General features: G+C 44.2%; 2 protein-coding genes across 2 annotated transcripts; one reads left to right on the plus strand and one right to left on the minus strand.

Moving 5' to 3' along the window:
- Nucleotides 1-3631: 3631 nt before the first annotated feature.
- Nucleotides 3632-16125, minus strand: LOC139457350 (uncharacterized). The gene is made up of 3 exons (XM_071238756.1): nucleotides 16014-16125; nucleotides 4850-11744; nucleotides 3632-4768 (listed from the first exon to the last, which is right to left on the minus strand). Exons 2-3 carry the CDS (start codon nucleotides 11345-11347, stop codon nucleotides 3632-3634), a joined length of 7635 nt encoding a protein of 2544 aa, XP_071094857.1. The 5' UTR covers nucleotides 11348-11744; nucleotides 16014-16125.
- On the plus strand, nucleotides 14025-21895 carry LOC139457351 (uncharacterized PPE family protein PPE21-like). Its single transcript, XM_071238757.1, has 3 exons — nucleotides 14025-14084; nucleotides 14315-14807; nucleotides 21825-21895. Exons 1-3 carry the CDS (start codon nucleotides 14025-14027, stop codon nucleotides 21893-21895), a joined length of 624 nt encoding a protein of 207 aa, XP_071094858.1.
- The last annotated feature ends 53 nt before the right edge of the window (nucleotides 21896-21948 follow it).

Consider the following 21948-nt stretch of genomic DNA (forward strand, 5'->3'; position numbering starts at 1 on the left):
AGTGGGCAGCTTTGGTTCACACGTCATCACACTGAATGCTCGATCCCAATTGCGTGGATCGATGCTCTTGATATCAATCACTTGTTTGTCTTGTCCATTATTTACAGACTGCCGTCATAAAGCTGGAATGTTGCTATTGTTAAACAAGAAACAAGCAAATCATACTAAAGGCCTGGCTTAAGTTCCAAACATGACTACAAAGTGTGAAGCCCATTTCTGAAGTCCCGAAGCAACAATATTGCTCTCCTCCTTGGCCCAGTGGATAGAGACTGTTCAGAGAATACCAAAAGATGGTAGTTGCCGTTACTCTGCCTGGCTTTCAGGGGGATGAAACGACGAAGGGTCTGTGTAATGTGTAGTGGGATACCCATACATGGTATCTCAGTGGGCTGGCGCTATAAAACAGGCACATAAGTGCAATAATCTTGAATGCAACATAAAACCCCATTACACCTCACTGTGATACTGTTAGGTTCTATTATAGTTTCCTGCTTACTTACCTGTGTAGGCTTCAACAGCATTGACATAGCATTGTGAAGAGATTGATACTACACTCTCAGGAATTCTGTGCTGAAAGGGGGCGGTCAGGTAGCCGAGTGGTTAAAGTATTCGTTTGTCATGCCGAAGACCCGGGTTCGAATCCTGACATGGTGTGAAGCCCATTTCTGGTGTCCCCCGCCGTGATATTGCTGGAATATTGCTAAAAGTGGCGTAAAACCAAACTCACTCTCACTCTGTGCTGAAAGGTGTTCTTCTATACGTTGCATAACGAAACCACTGGCAAATACAAGTGTCTCATGTGTTGGAGAGTTCAGCTTTACGCTCATGTTTGTAGCACGAGTTCTGGCGGGTTTGCTGAAGAATGCCGACATGAACAAGCCATGACCATGTGACAGCATCTATCTACTGTGCATGAATGTTTTAGGTACTCTGGAAGATTTGGTTGGTTGGTTTATTGTTTAACGCCGCACTCAGCAATATTCCAGCTATATGACGGGGGGTCTGTAAATAATCGAGTCTGGACCAGACAATCCAGTGATAAATATCATGAGCATCGATCCACGCAATTGGGATACGAAGATATGCATCAACCATGTCAGCGAGCCTGACCACCCGATCCCGTTAGTTGCCTTTTACGACAAGCATGGGTTGCTGAAGACCTATTCTAACCCGGATCTTCACGCGCCCACTCTGGAAGAGAATTGCTATAAAATATATTGTAACCGAACATCAAACACGTTGGTTGTTGAGATACCAGATAAGAAGTTACAGTAAAGTTAACATTTACTGAATGTACTCATGTTTTCCCGTCACCCCTGGGCTTCAAGTCTGTGAGATAAATGGTATATGACAGGCACATGTGATGTAATCCGTTTCTTCCACACAACTTAAGCCTCTAATCGATGCATATTTTGTCTATTGTCCTGATCGCAGTGGTGCATTAATTAATACACAACACACTAGTCATGAGTGACGTCATGATCAAAGAACATTTATTGAACACTCAAAACAAAAAAGTTTTGACCGAAGCACAAGAAACTTGTCAATGAATTTCAATCAGGAAAAGTAAGAGGCGACTAACGGGATCGGGTGGTTAAACTCTCTGACTTAGTTGATGCATGTCATAGATCCCAATTGCGTGGATCGATGCTCGTGATATTAATCGCTGGATTGTCGGGTCCAGACTCAATTGTTTACAGACCGCCGTCAAATAGCTGGAATATTGCCGAGTGCGGCGTTTAACAACAAACCAACAAATCAATCAGGAAAGTAGTCGGTTGGTATCTGACCTGAGGTCAACACCATGCAGTAGCAGTCATGGTGTTGGAATTGAATCCTGTTGACAAAAATAATTAATTTTTTGTTGTTACCGTATATGACCACAGAAGGCGACCCTGTAGATAAGCCGAGGTATTAACTTGACCCTTGAAATCTGAAAGAACATGATGACCCGTAGATAAGCCGAACCAGGAAGTGAAAGGCAACGACACACCGCGAAGTCGGACTGCAAGATTGTACCTATACTTGCAGATATTCAATAATATAAGATGAAAAACGTAATCATATTGAAAAAGTCATTATAATTTCTAATAAAGATTTAAAAAAAACAGTCATCCACTCCCCTAATGTGGGAAGCTGTTTCTTTTGTCTTTTTTTAACCTCATAATCATCATTTTGTTGCCATCAACGTGACGCCACTTTGTGAATCGGTGTACATACAATTATGAACCCGTGAGAAAATTTCTCGGCAAGGTATGTATTTTATTATTTTTACATTAATAAAAAAATATAAACATTGCACTTTGTTCTATTCAAGATTGTTTATTTGTGATGAAATACATAATATTTCCATTATATTATTGAACATATGAAATCTATCAACAATAAATAACAAACAAAGCAGGAGCACATTTCATACTGTGAAGTAATTATGTCCACAGACATTTCAATTCTAAGTAGATAAATAGAAATTATTAGCCAAGTGTGATTTCATATTGTTAATATCATATTAGGAGTCGCATAATACATTTCAGTTAATAACATATATGTACAAGGTCAGGTCAGGTGAAATGGGGTTTAACGTCGCGTCCAAGATTATTGCACTTATGTAGCCACGTGCATGTACGTGTGTGTATTTGTGTGGCTGCTTGTACTAGTCCGGACTGAAGCCGATTTATAGTGCTTGCTCACTGAGATACCATGCCGCAGTTTTACATGAATACCCCACTCAGACACAGTATACTGACTCCGAGCCGACCAGTCCTTGTTTTAGCCCCTTAATGCCAGGCAGGGTGACAACAAGTACCATCTTTTAACGTCTTTTGGTATTGAACCCCGGACCTTCCGCTATCCAGGCGGACGCTCTACCACTAGACCACAGACATATATGTACAATGTACAATGCAGCTATATCACACTAACCAGTAAATAACACTGCTGTATTAATCACTCTGCTCCAATAAGTGCCCCACAATCAAACAACAATCATATGTTTCTGGAGTGCCCAAGGGATGCAACTCTGCACAGCAACTTGCGCATCTTAGATGATCCTTCTATTGCATTGAACAACATTCAAAACTACAGCTTCCTTTTTGACAAATGCAGCTGCATTTGTGGCTGGAATTCGCTGTGCAGAGTTGTGTCCCTTGGATTGTCAGCACCGTGCTCGTGAGTTTCACCATTGTAGTACACATTCAAGACCTGCATCACTTCAGATGCCCCCATGAAGCTGACACACCGTGATATGACTGAAGTACTGACTTTTCACTCCAATACGATGCCTCTTAGCGTGCAGATCTTACATGTTAGGTGAATTTCTGAGGTCAATTTTCATTTTTAAAAACGAACTTAAACAGATAGTTCCAAGCATAATTAATAAAGGCTGCAGCATTCACCCCAAAGGGAGTACCAGCAAAGGAAAATATGTGTTCTGTGTGTGTTTTATTTTGTTAAAATAAACACTTTAGAAAACTGAAATGTAAATTGATAATCCATCATTTAAATTATTCAGTCAAAGTTTGATCTGGGTTTCCTTCTTCATGCAGAAAAGTATCGGATTGAAGTAAAGATCTGTTTTGATTAGATTGATGGTGTCTGACTGTTGTGTCCGGGGATCCTGCAGTGAAGGAATTCAACCAGATGTGTTCTGTTGGGAGTAGGCTGTATCAGATCCTGTGTTCTGTTGGGAGTAGGCTGTATCTGACCCTGTGTTCTGTTGGGTGTAGGCTGTATCTGACCCTGTGTTCTGTTGGGAGTAGGCTGTATCTGACCCTGTGTTCTGTTGGGAGTAGGCTGTATCAGATCCTGTGTTCTGTTGGGAGTAGGCTGTATCTGACCCTGTGTTCTGTTGGGTGTAGGCTGTATCAGATCCTGTGTTCTGTTGGGTGTAGGCTGTATCTGACCCTGTGTTCTGTTGGGTGTAGGCTGTATCTGACCCTGTGTTCTGTTGGGTGTAGGCTGTATCTGACCCTGTGTTCTGTTGGGAGTAGGCTGTATCAGACCCTGTGTTCTGTTGGGAGTAGGCTGTATCTGACCTTGTGTTCTGTTGGGAGTAGGCTGTATCTGACCCTGTGTTCTGTTGGGAGTAGGCTGTATCAGATTCTGTGTTCTGTTGGGAGTAGGCTGTATCAGATCCTGTGTTCTGTTGGGAGTAGGCTGTATCAGATCCTGTGTTCTGTTGGGTGTAGGCTGTATCAGATCCTGTGTTCTGTTGGGAGTAGGCTGTATCTGACCCTGTGTTCTGTTGGGTGTAGGCTGTATCAGATCCTGTGTTCTGTTGGGAGTAGGCTGTATCAGATCCTGTGTTCTGTTGGGTGTAGGCTGTATCAGATCCTGTGTTCTGCTGGGAGTAGGCTGTATCTGACCCTGTGTTCTGTTGGGTGTAGGCTGTATCTGATTCTGTGTTCTGTTGGGAGTAGGCTGTATCAGATCCTGTGTTCTGTTGGGAGTAGGCTGTATCTGACCCTGTGTTCTGTTGGGTGTAGGCTGTATCAGATCCTGTGTTCTGTTGGGAGTAGGCTGTATCAGATCCTGTGTTCTGTTGGGAGTAGGCTGTATCAGATCCTGTGTTCTGTTGGGTGTAGGCTGTATCTGACCCTGTGTTCTGTTGGGAGTAGGCTGTATCAGATTCTGTGTTCTGTTGGGAGTAGGCTGTATCTGACCCTGTGTTCTGTTGGGAGTAGGCTGTATCAGACCCTGTGTTCTGTTGGGTGTAGGCTGTATCAGATCCTGTGTTCTGTTGGGAGTAGGCTGTATCTGACCCTGTGTTCTGTTGGGAGTAGGCTGTATCAGATTCTGTGTTCTATTGGGAGTAGGCTGTATCTGACCCTGTGTTCTGTTGGGAGTAGGCTGTATCAGGTCCTGTGTTCTGTTGGGAGTAGGCTGTATCTGACCCTGTGTTCTGTTGGGAGTAGGCTGTATCAGATCCTGTGTTCTGTTGGGAGTAGGCTGTATCTGACCCTGTGTTCTGTTGGGAGTAGGCTGTATCAGATCCTGTGTTCTGTTGGGAGTAGGCTGTATCTGACCCTGTGTTCTGTTGGGAGTAGGCTGTATCTGACCCTGTCTTCTGTTGGGTGTAGGCTGTATCAGATCCTGTGTTCTGTTGGGAGTAGGCTGTATCTGACCCTGTGTTCTGTTGGGAGTAGGCTGTATCAGATTCTGTGTTCTGTTGGGAGTAGGCTGTATCAGACCCTGTGTTCTGTTGGGAGTAGGCTGTATCAGATCCTGTGTTCTGTTGGGAGTAGGCTGTATCTGACACTGTGTTCTGTTGGGAGTAGGCTGTATCTGACCCTGTGTTCTGTTGGGAGTAGGCTGTATCTGACCCTGTGTTCTGTTGGGAGTAGGCTGTATCTGACCCTGTGTTCTGTTGGGTGTAGGCTGTATCAGATCCTGTGTTCTGTTGGGAGTAGGCTGTATCTGACCCTGTGTTCTGTTGGGAGTAGGCTGTATCAGATCCTGTGTTCTGTTGGGAGTAGGCTGTATCTGACCCTGTGTTCTGTTGGGTGTAGGCTGTATCTGACCCTGTGTTCTGTTGGGAGTAGGCTGTATCAGATCCTGTGTTCTGTTGGGTGTAGGCTGTATCAGATCCTGTGTTCTGTTGGGTGTAGGCTGTATCAGATCCTGTGTTCTGTTGGGTGTAGGCTGTATCAGATCCTGTGTTCTGTTGGGAGTAGGCTGTATCTGACCCTGTGTTCTGTTGGGTGTAGGCTGTATCTGACCCTGTGTTCTGTTGGGTGTAGGCTGTATCTGACCCTGTGTTCTGTTGGGTGTAGGCTGTATCTGACCCTGTGTTCTGTTGGGAGTAGGCTGTATCAGATCCTGTGTTCTGTTGGGTGTAGGCTGTATCAGACCCTGTGTTCTGTTGGGAGTAGGCTGTATCTGACCCTGTGTTCTGTTGGGAGTAGGCTGTATCTGACCCTGTGTTCTGTTGGGAGTAGGCTGTATCTGACCCTGTGTTCTGTTGGGAGTAGGCTGTATCTGACCCTGTGTTCTGTTGGGAGTAGGCTGTATCTGACCCTGTGTTCTGTTGGGAGTAGGCTGTTTCAGATCCTGTGTTCTGTTGGGAGTAGGCTGTATCTGACCCTGTGTTCTGTTGGGAGTAGGCTGTATCAGACCCTGTGTTCTGTTGGGAGTAGGCTGTATCTGACCCTGTGTTCTGTTGGGTGTAGGCTGTATCTGACCCTGTGTTCTGTTGGGTGTAGGCTGTATCTGACCCTGTGTTCTGTTGGGAGTAGGCTGTATCAGACCCTGTGTTCTGTTGGGAGTAGGCTGTATCTGACCCTGTGTTCTGTTGGGAGTAGGCTGTATCAGATCCTGTGTTCTGTTGGGAGTAGGCTGTATCTGACCCTGTGTTCTGTTGGGAGTAGGCTGTATCAGATCCTGTGTTCTGTTGGGAGTAGGCTGTATCTGACCCTGTGTTCTGTTGGGAGCAGGCTGTATCAGATCCTGTGTTCTGTTGGGTGTAGGCTGTATCTGACCCTGTGTTCTGTTGGGAGTAGGCTGTATCAGATCCTGCGTTCTGTTGGGAGTAGGCTGTATCAGACCCTGTGTTCTGTTGGGTGTAGGCTGTATCTGACCCTGTGTTCTGTTGGGAGTAGGCTGTATCTGACACTGTGTTCTGTTGGGTGTAGGCTGTATCTGACCCTGTGTTCTGTTGGGAGTAGGCTGTATCTGACCCTGTGTTCTGTTGGGAGTAGGCTGTATCAGATTCTGTGTTCTGTTGGGAGTAGGCTGTATCTGACCCTGTGTTCTGTTGGGTGTAGGCTGTATCTGACCCTGTGTTCTGTTGGGAGTAGGCTGTATCTGACCCTGTGTTCTGTTGGGAGTAGGCTGTATCAGATTCTGTGTTCTGTTGGGAGTAGGCTGTATCAGATCCTGTGTTCTGTTGGGAGTAGGCTGTATCTGACACTGTGTTCTGTTGGGTGTAGGCTGTATCTGACCCTGTGTTCTGTTGGGAGTAGGCTGTATCTGACCCTGTGTTCTGTTGGGAGTAGGCTGTATCTGACCCTGTGTTCTGTTGGGAGTAGGCTGTATCTGACCCTGTGTTCTGTTGGGTGTAGGCTGTATCTGACACTGTGTTCTGTTGGGAGTAGGCTGTATCAGATCCTGTGTTCTGTTGGGAGTAGGCTGTATCTGACCCTGTGTTCTGTTGGGAGTAGGCTGTATCTGACCCTGTGTTCTGTTGGGTGTAGGCTGTATCTGACACTGTGTTCTGTTGGGAGTAGGCTGTATCTGACCCTGTGTTCTGTTGGGAGTAGGCTGTATCAGATCCTGCGTTCTGTTGGATGTAGGCTGTATCTGACCCTGTGTTCTGTTGAGAGTAGGCTGTATCAGATCCTGTGTTCTGTTGGGAGTAGGCTGTATCTGACCCTGTGTTCTGTTGGGTGTAGGCTGTATCTGACCCTGTGTTCTGTTGGGTGTAGGCTGTATCTGACCCTGTGTTCTGTTGGGTGTAGGCCGTATCTGACCCTGTGTTCTGTTGGGTGTAGGCTGTATCCGATCCTCCACATGACACCCCTATTTGCTGCAGAAGATTGTCAGAACTGACTCTGCTCATTCCCAGATCATCACATACATTTGTTTGTTGCATCTTTGAAACATCTTGAAAAGGACGGATGCTTGTCATTTTCAATGTCTCCGAGAGATTAAGATTTGGAGCCAGAGAAGGGTTCTGATAATGGATACTGATGTCTAAATTGTTTGAGGCTTTTGTTGGAGTTCGTTGAGAGCTTGGTTGTCGATGACACTGAGAAGGGATGTTCTGCTGCATTAGGCTCTGTGCATTCTGGGAATGAATATTCACATCCTGATAACCAGCTGCATCGCCTACGGGTCCTGTGTGTTGGCGAGGCAAACTGCCACCGTTCGTGAGCGCCTTGTTAACATCCGAGTGTGTATGCAGATGTTCCTGCAAAGCATCCGAGTCCTTGTACTTGTGTCCACAGATTCCACAGGAATACACTGCTAGCCTGTTCTGAAATTCAAGACATTTTAGCTCATGTTTTGTTAATCCTCCACGGCTACAGAATGACTTGTGGCACACAGAACACTGAAAGGGTCTCTCGCCTGTGTGTGTCCGTCGGTGGACCTTGAACTCGGACAATTTGTCAAACCCCTTCCCACAAACCTCACATGTATGGAGCTTGTCAGGTGCATGGGTCTTCACAAAATGGACATGGAGGTCCTTGGCCTGCTGAAATGCTTCTGTACAGAACTCACACTTAAAACCATTTTCAGCGGTATGGGATCTGAGATGGTTCTTCAGATCCCCGTTCTTCAAAAAGGCTCTACCACATGTGTCACAAGGAAAGGGTCTGATGTTGCTGTGGGACTGGAGGTGACTCTTGTAGTTGTGAGCCTTCTTGAACTGCTTCCCGCATGTCTCACACTTAAAAGGCTTCTGCCCCGTGTGGGAGAACATGTGTTCTTGAAGCCGATGCTGCTCGAGGAACTCCTGACTACACTGGTCACACTTCAGCAGTTGGAGTCCAGAGTGGGTGGACGCTTGGTGCTGCTGGAGAAGATCCTCAGTAGGGAACCTCTGCCCACAGGGTTTACACTTGTGTGTCGTGTCTGTGGAACTGTTGTGGACTTTCAAGTGGGTGCGGAGGTTACTGGACACACTGAATTCCTTCCCGCACTGCGTACACTTGTAAGGCTTCTCCCCACTGTGTATTCTGCTATGAACCCGCAGCTTACTTGACTTGGTGAAGGCTTTACTGCACTGGGAACATTTGAATGGTTTTTCACCAGTGTGATAACGTTTGTGGACCTGAAGGTCGCCAGGGAAACTGAAGCTCTTCTGACAGACGGTGCAGCTGTAGGGCTTGACTCCAGTGTGTGTCGTCATGTGCTTCTGAAGACTTCCTGCATCGATGAAACCTTTACCACAAGCAACACACACGTGGGATCTTTCTCCTGTGTGTATTTTCACATGTCTGTTCAGCATCCCAACATCACTGAATCTTTTACCACAGGTGCTACATTCGTGAGGTTTTTCTCCAGTATGTCGCCGAAGATGAGCCTTAAGATGGCTGGATTGTTGGAATGAGCGGCCGCAAGTGTCACACTGGTAGACCTTCTTCACCTTCTTGGATGCTTCTGCCTCTTGTTCTTTTAGTTCAGGATGTTTCTTCAGGTGCTTCCTGAGCCCTCCTGGGCCACAGAACCCTTGGCCACACACTCGACACTTGTAGGGACGTTCCCCTGTATGGGTACGTGTATGCACCTTCAGCTCTTCCTGCCGACTAAAACTCTTCTTGCAAATCTCACACCTGAACGTCTTCAGAGGTCCGTGAACTCGCATCTGGTGCATCTGTAATGTAATAAGCAGGCTGAACTGTGTCATACACACATCACACTTGAACACCTGCTTGCATTTGTGAACTTTCTTATGCCGAACCATATCCGTATACTTGCAAAATCCGCGCGCACAAATTTCACAACTGTACGGCTTTTTGGACTCATGGTATTTCCTGTGAAGTCTGAAGTTGGATGACCGCTTGAATTCCTTCCCACACAGATCACACTTGAACAGCTTCTTTCCTGTGTGGGTAGTGAGATGTTCCTTTAACCTGTCCTCCTCAACATACATCTTGCCACACTGCTTACACTTAAACACTGGAGGCTTCACATGGCTTGCTGAGTGAGACTCCAAGTCAACTGAAGACCCAAACACCTTTCCACAAATATTGCACTTGAAGTTCTTTCGTCCAGTATGTGTCCTGAGATGAGCCTTGTGGTTGCTGGAGACACTGAAAGCCTTGCCACAGTACATACACTGGTATGGCTTGATCCCGGAATGACTCCGGGCATGGACGACGAGCTTGCTGGACTTGCTGAAGCATTTCCCACACTGATTACATTCATACGGTCGTTCTCCGGTGTGGCTTCGAACGTGGACCTGGAGACCTCCCGAGTGAGCAAATGCTTTACCACAGATCCAGCACACATGCTGTTTCTCCCCTGTATGTACCTTGAAGTGGTTGGTGAGCGCTCCGGAGTCATAGAAGGCCTTCCCACATACAACACAAATACAGTCCTTCTCTCCAGTGTGTGTCTTCATGTGTCTGTTGTAGGTACCAACGTCTGTGTAGGACTTTCCACACAAGGAACAATGGTGGGGTTTCACACCGCTGTGCCTCTGCTCGTGGGCAGTCAGGTGCCACTTCTTCTTAAACCGCTTCTCACAGACCGAGCATTTAAAGTTCCGGTTCTCAGTATCAGTATCAGAATTGTTTTTATTTGACCTGGCAGCTTCAGTGATGTTGCTCTGTGCCAGCAGAGTTTGAGTGTTCAATGACACAGGATGGTTTGAGGTTACAGCAGAGCTGTTGGAAACAAAAGGCTGCTCAGAAGGTTGAGTGCAACTGCTTACCTCAGGCGCAGCGCCAGGAACACCGATATTGCTACACACATTCATCTGTTCCTGTGCTGAACTGGCATTTGTGGAATCTGAACTCAAGGCATTTGTCATTTCCATGCCTATCATGGTTAACCCAAGGATAAGCTTGGCATGATCCAGTCGTTCTGAACTGTCATCATGTGTAGCATCTTTTGCAGATATATCTGAAACAGTTTCGTGGCCGTGAAGCTCCTTTTGGCTGTGTTCGCCTTGATGTTCATTCTGATGACCAAGCTCAAAGCCTTGACCTTCACTGACCTTTGGTTTCTCCACAGACGGATGCAGGTAAGCATCAAACTCTTTATGATGGATCCGGCTCTGAGGAAGCAGTTCAATAAATTGTTTGGTCGTGCGACCTGCCAACATGCCACTCTGGAGTGGACTTACAATAAGATCTTGTTGAGTCAGAGACTGGAAGGGCTGCAACGAGCTGACAAAATTCAAGTCGGGATTACCCTGATTCTTGGGTCCCAGTCTAATATGAGTGAAATTGGAATTGTTTCCCTGAGGAGCAAGGCTTGTGAAGATGTTCATAGATGTGGCTGGTGTGGCTACAGGACCAGCTTGTGGAAGGGGAGCTGAAACTTCGGTATCTGTTATTCCTTGGGGCATCATCTCTGAAGGTGTCTGAGACACACCCAAAGCATCATTTGAAGCAACAGAACAGGGTTGAGTCAGAGGAAGAGTTGCAGGTGGAGCTGGAGAAGCACCTTGAGGAGGTAGGGATGGTCTTGGTCCAATGCTGGACAACAGATGCATAGGGAGGTCAAAGAAAGGAGGGCCATGTTGCCAGGGTGCCGCGGGTAGAGTTGGATGGAGCTGATTCAGGGGGTAATGGTTGTTGCTGGAACTTGAGCCATGTTCCAGGGGAACTGCAGACATGGCCTGGTTTGTCTCTGCCATCTCAAAGGCTGATCGCTGGCCTTCAGTGCTCTGATAGTTCATACTGAAGCCTGGTGATGCTGCTGTAACTAGAAAACTGGATAACGGACTTGAAACGGTTGTTGAAACTGTCAGTTTCTTAATTAGTCAATCAACAATGTAGTATGTGTGGAATATCTTGCAATATCTTTGTGAAAATAGTTCTACCATCCTCTGATCCAAGACGAAAAGTTTGGGCATTTCTTCTTTGATTCCTTTATTGTTCATAATTGGGTCCTTGGCAAGGTAAAACAAAGATCTGAGTGATACTGAAATGTGTGTTTCACAGCAGAATGTGCTCCAAGTACTTGTGCTGCTACATCTTCGACAGGAGTGATTCACACAAGTGATCCAGGTCACATTCCTGACCTCACTGGATATTCTTAGAAGCTTCTAACCTGTCACTGCCAGGAGACTTCAACTGGAACAGAAAATTATGCTATTAGAAGAGTGTCCATGTGGGGTACACTCTTAAGTTGGTTGGTTTGTTGTTTAACACCGCACTCAGCAATATTCCAGCTATATGACGGTGGTGTGTAAATAATCGAGTCTGGACCAGACAATCCAGTGATTGATATCATGACCATCGATCCACACAATTGGGATCGATGACATGTATCAACCAAGTCAGCGAGCCTGACTACCCAATCCTGTTAGTCGCCTTTTACGACAAGCATGGGTTGCTGAAGACCTATTCTACCCCAGAATGCGTAAAGCATCTGAAAAGAACAAGTCAATTTTTATATCATAAAAAATTTATGTTCAAAGGCCATTAAAGACTGATTAGCATAAATTTAAACTTAACTGTTAATAGTAATTAAGCTAAACTTTCATTTTGTATATAACTAGATCTAACTACACAACAAATTGGAAGACAATGACATGCATCCACCAAGTCAGCGAGCCTGGCCACCTGATCCTGTTAGTCGCATCTTACAACAAGCATAGTCGCCTTTTACGGGAAGCATGGGTTGCTGAAGACCTATTTTACCCCGGATCTTTACGGGTCCTACTGACTTGTAACCCCATGGTGTACAGTAAGTGTTCTATCACAGCAGTCTGTAAGTAACCGAGTCTAGAATAGGCAAGCATATACTTGACAAGTGAGCGATTTTGGACACTGCTGCTTTCAAACAGGGCTCGATTTAAGGAACTTGATTTTACTTACACCAGGTACATGTTGACATTGAAACCTAGTTGCACCAGAAGTAACCAGGTAAAACCCTGGTTCCATAAATTTATCAAAGTTGAGTGAGTGAGTGAGTTAAGATTTAACGTCACATCGGCAATATTTCAGCCATATAGTGACAAGATCAATTTATACGTCAATAATAAATACATTTTGACTATATTAAAAACCCTTCGATAAAGGACAGTAAAATAAACTATAGACTATCACAGATATGAATATAAAACTAGCATGGAACTATAAAAAGATGTAACGATACACAAGATTTGATAAAAACGGCTAATGCTCGCCAACCACTGAGATCACCATACTTGGGACCATGGGGACTTACAGTACCTTTGCTACCTGCATGGGCCCCAGCAGGATTTATATTATCAAAGTTGAAACATAGATGCATAAACTAGTCTAAATACATAAATATCCAGGTCACCGATGACTGTGTCATGATTTTGTAATTGATGCTGTATTAAGGTAATAGGAACATGTACACATAATGTTGAAGTACCCACAGTTTGATGACATCAAGTCCAAGAAAACATGACGCATTATACAACACTGAGAGTAGTGAAGTGAGGTGAGGTAAAATTGGGTTTAACGTCATGTCCAAGATTATTGCACTTATATAGTGATGTGTGTGTGGCTGCTTGTACTAGTCAGGACTGATGCCGATTTATAGTGCTAGCTCACTGAGATACCATGCCGCAGTTTAACATGAATATCCCACTCAGACACAGTATACTGACTCCGAGCTGACCAGTCCTTGTTTTAGACCCTTAATACCGAGCGCCTGACAGGGTAACAACAAGTACTATCTTGTAACATCTTTTGGTATGACGCGGCCGGGGATTGAACCCTAGACCTTCCGCTCTCCGGCCGGACGCTCTACCATTAGACCACGGAGGCGGTCGAGAGTAGTGATGTAGTATGGTAAATATACTTCAGAGATATTGAATGTGTTCAGAGATCATTGCTATGTGGAAAACTGAGGGCTTGTCAGAAACAAATTTGAATTTTCTTTTCATGTACATGTAGACATAAAAAATTGTTTGTACTTTTCAATAACATGTTGCACTGGTGAATGTTCAGACAGCTAATTTGAGCCCTGTCAACAGCATTCCAGTTACAGTATTCGACATAATAAGTGCCCAGGGCGCTCTCAAAATTAGACATAGGGGGCTCTTATTAGAATATTACTTTGGTGGAAAAAACAGAGTTGAAAGATAAATTTCATGGTTTATGCTGACGGTCTGAACTGTTTATATACGACAGATACATTTTTCCAGAATATAAATGCACATAATTAAGGGTGCATATAACACACGAGTGTGTATTATACATGAATAAATAAGTCTTGTGTACATTGATCAATCGGAAGGGGTGCTAATTGGGATTGTTCACTAGCCAATACATTAGCAAATATCGCCGTGGGCGCTTATTAGAGCAGGGCGCTTATTACATCGAATACGGTATATCACAGCGTGTCAGCTTAATGTGGGAGGAAAGCACAAAGTAATGCAGGTCTCCGATGGCTACCACTTTGATGAAACCCACGAGCACTTGTATGGTGCGCGAGTGAGTGAGTGAGTGAGCGAGTATGGTTTTACGCCGCTTTTAGCAATATTCAAGCAATACCATGGAGGGGAACACCAGAAATGGGCTTCACACATCGTACCCATGTGGGGAATCTAACCAAGGTCTTCAGCGTGAAAATCGAACGCTTTAACCACTAGGCTACCCGACTGTCCCTCACCCTAACACAACTAATACTTTGGACTGACAAATCCGTGAAGTGAGATCCACAGCTAGAGCTGGGCACTATAGAGCTGGGCACTATAGAGCTGGGCACTATAGGGCTGGGCACTATAGAGCTGGGCACTATAGGGCTGGGCACTATAGAGCTGGGCACTGTAGAGCTGGGCACTGTAGAGCTGGGCACTGTAGGGCTGGGCACTGTAGAGCTGGGCACTGTAGAGCTGGGCACTGTAGAGCTGGGCACTATAGAGCTGGGCACTGTAGAGCTGGGCACTATAGAGCTGGGCACTATAGAGCTGGACACTCTAGAGCTGGGCACTGTAGAGCTGGGCACTATAGAGCTGGACACTATAGAGCTGGGCACTATAGAGCTGGACACTATAGGGCTGGGCACTATAGAGCTGGACACTATAGGGCTGGGCACTATAGAGCTGGGCACTATAGAGCTGGGCACTATAGAGCTGGGCACTATAGGGCTGGGCACTATAGAGCTGGGCACTATAGGGCTGGGCACTATAGAGCTGGGCACTAGAGCTGGGCACTGTAGAGCTGGGCACTGTAGAGCTGGGCACTATAGGGCTGGGCACTATAGAGCTGGACACTCTAGAGCTGGGCACTGTAGAGCTGGGCACTATAGAGCTGGACACTATAGAGCTGGGCACTATAGAGCTGGACACTATAGGGCTGGGCACTATAGAGTTGGGCACTATAGAGCTGGGCACTATAGAGCTGGGCACTATAGAGCTGGGCACTATAGGGCTGGGAACTATAGAGCTGGACACTATAGGGCTGGGCACTATAGAGCTGGGCACTACAGAGCTGGGCACTATAGAGTTGGTTGGGCACTATAGGGCTGGGCACTATAGAGTTGGGCACTACAGAGCTGGGCACTATAGAGCTGGACACTATAGAGTTGGGCACTATAGAGCTATTGACAAACTGGAGCCTTGCCATCTTCTAACAAAAGGTAGAATCCGTGGTCTAGTGGTAGAGTGTCCGCCCGGAGAGCGGAAGGTCCGGGGTTCAATCCCATCCACGTCATACCAAAAGACGTTAAAAGATGGTACTTGTTGTTACCCTGTCTGGCTTCATAAGGGGTTAAAGCAAGGACTGGTTGGCTAGGAGTCAGTAAGTGTCTGAGTGGGGTATTCATGTTAAACTACAGCATGGTATCTCAGTGTGCTAGCACTATAAATCGGCATCAGTCCGGTCTAGTACAAGCAGCCACACACACACACACACAAGAGTTATATAAGTGCAATAATCTTGGACGCGACGTTAAACCAAATTTCACCTCACCTCACAAAATGTAGAAAATTAATGAAAAAACTGTATAAAAATACATATGCTTCAGATTGTTGAAAAAAAATAAGATGCCATTTTCCAGCAAACTATATTATGGTATATACATCTTATTGCAATTCGTTATTTTTAATTGCGCTCTTGAACATAAAAAATGCAGTCCTCAAACCCAAATTCCAAACACTCCGGAAAATGAAAGGGATGTCACGAAGGTTTAGACAAGACTCTGGTCGTCAAATGCTCTGTACACAAACTCGGCTGTTTGTCGGTTAACCGAGAGCCGGTGTGTGTGTTGGGAGGGGTGCTAGTCGGCGACGAGATCCTTGTCAAGAACAATACTAAGAGAGGGGAGTAAGACTGATAATGTTAGACTGCAGGGTTTTGTTCCGTATGTAGCCGTCATAAAATGTTTGCTTTCTAACTGCATATGTCTCCTCCATAACTCACCGCGCACAAAACCACGGTCTCCACGGTCATCAATTTCACAATATCACTTAATAACAAGAACACAAAGTTTACATTCTCAAATTTACAACGCAGTTTTGTCGATGTATTCCTTCCAAGGAAATGTTATTCCAAGGGAGATAACTCGTATTTAGCGTTCAAAAACGACCACCACTAACGAAATTGCATTTTTCAGGATTTTTGTTCTAAACATTAGCCTATTTCTTTCATTTGGCATTTTCAACAAATCAACAAACCTTGCTACGCTTTTTTCATGCACAGAAATATACGATTACTGTAAAAAAAACTTGCGATGCTGACCGATAACCTGGTTCCTGGCTCTCTGTGCGTGTTGTCAACTTGCGGAAGTTACATTCGTTACAAACCGGTTCCATTCAATGGGAATATCCGGATTTATTTCTGAGTTTCTCATCTCCCGTCCGCTCTGAATTTTCATTCATGTGGAAAATTGTTCCCCGATGGGATAAAAAACAATACTAGATCTACTACCATTGCAAACTCATTAAAAATACATAGAGGAACGCTGTTGGACGCTAACATCGCTTTTCACTATATTAGACAGACAGGAGCCCAGTCAAAGTGCCACGCGTCTCGACACAGGCTCATATTCCAAATATTAGGTACAAGGGATTTATTCTTTCCCCAGATTCCTGACAGACCGCTGCGGCCAGTTCCAAGATGTCATTATGTTAGAATGCCAGGATTTTTTCGCATTTCTGTCTTTTTCCAATAAATAGTTGGACACCTGTTCTGTAACGCGATCATGGCGATATCATTGTGCTGGCCTGTGGCTTTATTTACCAGCTCTGTGATCTTTCAAGATTAATATACAGCCAGTTATTACACGGAAAACTAACAACTTTATGTAAATGAAACCAAATTAATAAGATATCTAGTTGTGGTATTGCTGTCTTTGTTATATACAGTAAAATACGGTTATAACGAACTCGAAGGGACCACTAACTTTAGTTTGTTATAACCGTAGTTCGTTATAAACATATATACAGCATAACTATGGCAAATAGTCGGGATAAAAAAACCAGTTCGTTTTATCCGTCAGTTCGTTATAAGCGTGTTCTTTATAAACGTACTTTACTATAGTTTGGAAAGGGAAATATCTATATTTGCGAGTAAGTAACAGATTCCTTTTCACATCATCTTCCCGAGGCAAGAGAGTTAACTGACTTTAAAAGTCCAGTTTCCACCCTTGCCGAACTAGGCTGGAATTCCCGGGCTCGACCGTAGCGCCACCAGTGACTATTACGAGTTATGTCCTTTCTATGCCTCTCCTATTGACCAATCAGATTCAACCTCTCGTATCACTTGCATTTGCTTCAAACAAAACGGTGGCGCCCAGTCAAGACGATCTGATCGATGATCAAGATCTATATTGTGATAAAACGAGTCTTACATCGCGAAGTGCATCAAATCACGTGAGCACCTTGATTAAAAACATGGAAAAATATAGAAAATATCTGTTGACAACGAGTTAGCCGTGCACATGCTTTGCAAATCCTGCAGTCGACAGAAATCTGCATGACAGTTTACGTACCGGATTTCGATTTCGTTGCGCGATTTTGATTGGACTATGCATAGACTCGTTAGTCCAGCCAAAATCTAACTCCATAATACCAGCCTAGTTCGGCAAGGGTGGAAACTGGACTTTTATAGTCAGTTAACTCACTTGCCTCGGGAAGATGTTTTCACATAGGGTAACACAACAATGAATGTTGGTGGGTTTCAATGACCTGTGATGAAGTGACGTCATTTTTCAGGTCACTGACGTTATTTATCCTGCTATTGACTGCCCGACGCAGGAGGTACAGGAGACCTGCTAAAATGGATAGAGTGTATAACTAATCACAATATGAACAAAACAACAGTCACCCGGCATTTGTTTGTTTGTTTTGTTTGTTGTTTAACGCCGCACTCGGCAATATTCCAGCTACTTGGCGGCGGTCTGTGTGTAATCAAGACTGAACCAGACAATCCAGTGATTGACATCATGAGCATCAATCCGCGCAGTTGGAATACGATGACATGCATCAACCAAGTAAGCAAGTCTGACCACCCGATCCCGTTTATATAACGCCTCTTACGACAAGCATAGTCGCCATTTACGGCAGGCATGGGTTGCAGAAGACCAGTTCTAACCCGAATCTTCACGTGTCACCATCCATTTGAATAATCTTGACATTACTATAAGTATGTTTTCTAATGCAAACCTTTCTCACATTCAGCGTTACATCTCGTACCCCATGTTGGTTTGTTGTTTATGGTCGCAGTCAGCAATACTCTACCCATATGACGTCAATTAAATATCGAGTCTGAACATCCAGTGATTGACATCATGCACATCGATCTATGCACATGCACGACAGATACCGGTTGGTGAAGACCAATTTAACCCGGATCTTGACGAGGACCCTTTTTCCATTCCCGCAGTGATATGACTGGGCTATTGCTAAAAGCGGCGTAAAACAATACGCACTCACTTACGAGGATGTAGACAATTGATCTGTGCGTGTGTGTTTCGTGGATGGATCGTTGTGTCTTTCCATATCACCATTTACATCAACTGTCGGCAGAAGAACATTTATCATCCAAAACTGGCTCTCACAGGAGATATCGCTTGGATGAGATCAAGCGATATCTACACTGTAGATATCGCTGCAATGAAATTACACCACAGTGCTTTGGAGACCATTGTGACGTCACTGGTTACCATGACGTCACAATCAAATAACATCACTAATGGCTCTGCTACTGAAGCTGTTAGCAGTACTTTTTACACTGAAGACACTGCTAATTACTGTTTACAAATTGAAAAAGCTGGAGGAATGATGTTGGATGATCAATAAAATCTCACCCTTGTGTCTTTTGATATGAAATCTATCAACACTTGTTGATAAAAGTGGCAACAATCCTCGGCAAGCCTCGGAATTTTTCCACTTTAATCAACTCGTGTTGATATATTTGATATCAAAAGACACTCGGGTGAGATTCTCTATTTATCATCCAAAACTGGTTCTCACAGGAGATATCGCTTGGGTGAGATCAAGCGATATCTACACTGTAGATATCGCTGCAATGAAATTACATCACAATGCTTTGCAGACAATTGTAACGTCACTGGTTACCATGACGTCACAATCAAATGACATCACTAATGGCTCTGCTACTGAAGCTGTTTGCAGTACATTTTACACTGAAGACACTGCTAATTACTGTCTACAAATTGAAAAAATTGAAAGAATGATGTTGGATGATCAATAAAAACACTCGTTGATAAAAGTGGCAAAAATCCCCGGCAAGCCTCGGAATTGTTCCACTTTTATCGACTCGTATTGATATATTTGATATCAAAAGACACTCGGGTGAGATTCTCTATATACAATGTACACTTGAAATGGGAGTCAGCAAAACGTAACTAGAGTGAAAACATTCGCCGAAACACAACAAAGTTCTAAAACACAACTATGACACCCGTATCAAATACAGTGTACAATAACATCGATTACCATTTCTTCTTTATTTCCTATTTAGCTACCATCAAACATGGGTGTATATTTTCTTTGGCCCAGCAATTTATCAATACATAAATATCATGTTTCTCACTTCTCAGATTAAGAAATATCACAATATATTAACAGGCGTATGTTCTTTGTTTCACAACACAAGAAACCAGACAATTATTGCCCGAAATTTAATAGACCTCTTTATCTGCAATGTCTCAATACTGGATAGTTGACGATAGCTAAAGAAAGTATCATAGATGCGTTAAATCAACCTGATTCAAAGGTATTTAATATGCAATTAATGATTATATGGTAACACAAACGTTTGGATTGATTTTTACCATCGATACTCGATACCCAATACCCGATAATTACAACAATAGACTTTTGAAGTCTTTTTACAGCTGGAACGGTCATAGAAATTGATTAATGTCAATTGAGTCATTATTGTGATAGCATCAAATTATATAGAAGTTCTTTCAAAGAAGTATTGAAGGCAACAAGTACATCAACGGGCATTTCTCTCCAACTCGTCGACTGCAGTGAAGGTGAATATATATTTGTGAGAAGTTTAAATGATAAACATTTTAATTTACTTCAGTTATAGTACATTATTTTTAATAGAACCATCTCATGTTAAATTTGGGTATTTGTAGCAAGCTATTTCATTGTATTTCTTATAACATTCTGAAATTAATCACGTTTTTTACTCTAAATGATGCTTCTTTAAATGAAACAGGGGCGGTCGGGTGGCCTAGTGGTTAAAGCGTTCGCTCGTCACGCCGAAGACCCGGGTTCGATTCCCGACATGGGTACAAAGTGTGAAGCCCATTTCTGGTGTCCCCGCCGTGATATTGCTGGAATATTGCTTAAAGCGGCGTAAAACCGTACTCACTCACTCACTCACTCACTTAAATGAAACATATTTATGTTGTAACACGTTTCACGTTCCTCAGCATACAGTCATGTAATGTTCATGTACACTGTCGGACAAAATAATGTATACCTTTATTATATTAATGATATTTTATGAAATTAATGAAAAAGAGGTCATCATGTTATTGTCTGGGGTCACGTGACCAATACCCTTATATTTTGCCACGGAGTATCATACATAGAAGTCTAAAACCGACACAAGTACCATCCTTTAAAGTCATTTGCGATGAGGCGATCGGAATCGAACCACCGACCTCCCGTCCCTGCTTGACAGACACTCTATCCACTGCGCCACGGAGGCGGTCTAAACCTGTATCTACGTCTACAGGGACGACTTAGACACCTGGGTCTCGTTCCTCAAAGCGATCTTAGCGCTACGATGATCGTAAGCCTATGTTAAAGTATGGGACTTACGATTACCATAGCGCTAAGATTTCTTTGAGAAACGGGGCCCTGGACGAGCTGGCGTAGATTTAAACCCAGGGGACAGACTGTAGTCATAACGGGGAGGTGTTGGTGCCAAAGCAGGACACTCTGTGTTTTGTTTTTGGTTTTGTTTCTGTGTGTGTTCTTTTGTTCATTTACGCCGCACTCAGTCAGCAACCCATGCGTGTCGTAAGAGGCGACTAACGGGATCTGGTGGTTAGACTCGCTGACTTGGTTGACGCATGTCAAGAACCATTGTTCGAGTAAGGCAATGTAATCCAAGAACCATTGTTCGAGTATGGCGATGTAATCCAAGAACCATTGTTCGAGTAAGGCAATGTTATCCAAGAACCATTGTTCGAGTAAGACAATGTTATCCAAGAACCATTGTTCGAGTAAGGCAATGTAATCCAGGAACCATTGTTCGAGTAGGACAAAGTAATCCATGAAACATTGTTCGAGTAGGACAATGTAATCCAGGAACCATTGTTCGAGTAGGACGAAGTAATCCAAGAACCATTTTTCGAGTAGGACAATGGTTCTTGGATCACATTGTCCAAGTACTATTGTTCGAGTAAGGTCTAGTGTTATCCAGGAACCATTGTTCGAGTAAGACAAAGTAATCCAAGAGCCATTGTTCGGGTAACAACAAGTACCAGCTTTTAACGTCTTTTGGTATGACGCGGCCGGCTCCGGGCGGACACTACCACTAGACCACGGAGGCGGCCTACTGATTAGAGAGCTACCAGCTCAGACACGGTGTTTGTAAGTTAGCATGTACATCTTCACTGTGTACATGTGTCCTGTGTGGTAGTCTAGGTGTTGGTACACACAATTCATTAAGAATTTTCCGACCTTATCTAGCTGAACTTCTGTTACAAGTATATGAAACTGGACGCATTCATGTTTACAGACGATGTCTACGAAGACGTTGATGGTGCCATCGTGAACGCACAACGCAGTACAACACACACCAACATTTGATCATCACGTTGCCACAGCCCCTGGCGTCCTCACCGTACTTTTATCGTGTCTGT

This window comes from Haliotis cracherodii, unplaced genomic scaffold (assembly GCF_022045235.1).
Source record: "Haliotis cracherodii isolate W230 unplaced genomic scaffold, xgHalCrac1.p SCAF_12, whole genome shotgun sequence".
In the NCBI taxonomy this organism is placed as follows: Eukaryota; Metazoa; Mollusca; class Gastropoda; order Lepetellida; family Haliotidae; genus Haliotis; species Haliotis cracherodii.

Excerpts from the sequence above, each read along its gene's own strand:
- LOC139457350 (XM_071238756.1), bottom strand. The coding sequence starts at position 11,347 with ATGAACTATCAGAGCACTGAAGGCCAGCGATCAGCCTTTGAGATGGCA. Across the intron at positions 4,769-4,849 it reads AGAACACAGGACCTGATACA|AACACAGGGTCAGATACAGC; the intron begins GCCTACTCCCAA and ends TACTCCCAACAG.
- LOC139457351 (XM_071238757.1), top strand. The coding sequence starts at position 14,025 with ATGCAGGTCTCCGATGGCTACCACTTTGATGAAACCCACGAGCACTTG. Across the intron at positions 14,085-14,314 it reads AGCACTTGTATGGTGCGCGA|CTAGAGCTGGGCACTATAGA; the intron begins GTGAGTGAGTGA and ends TGAGATCCACAG. Across the intron at positions 14,808-21,824 it reads GGGCACTAGAGCTGGGCACT|ACGATGTCTACGAAGACGTT; the intron begins GTAGAGCTGGGC and ends TCATGTTTACAG.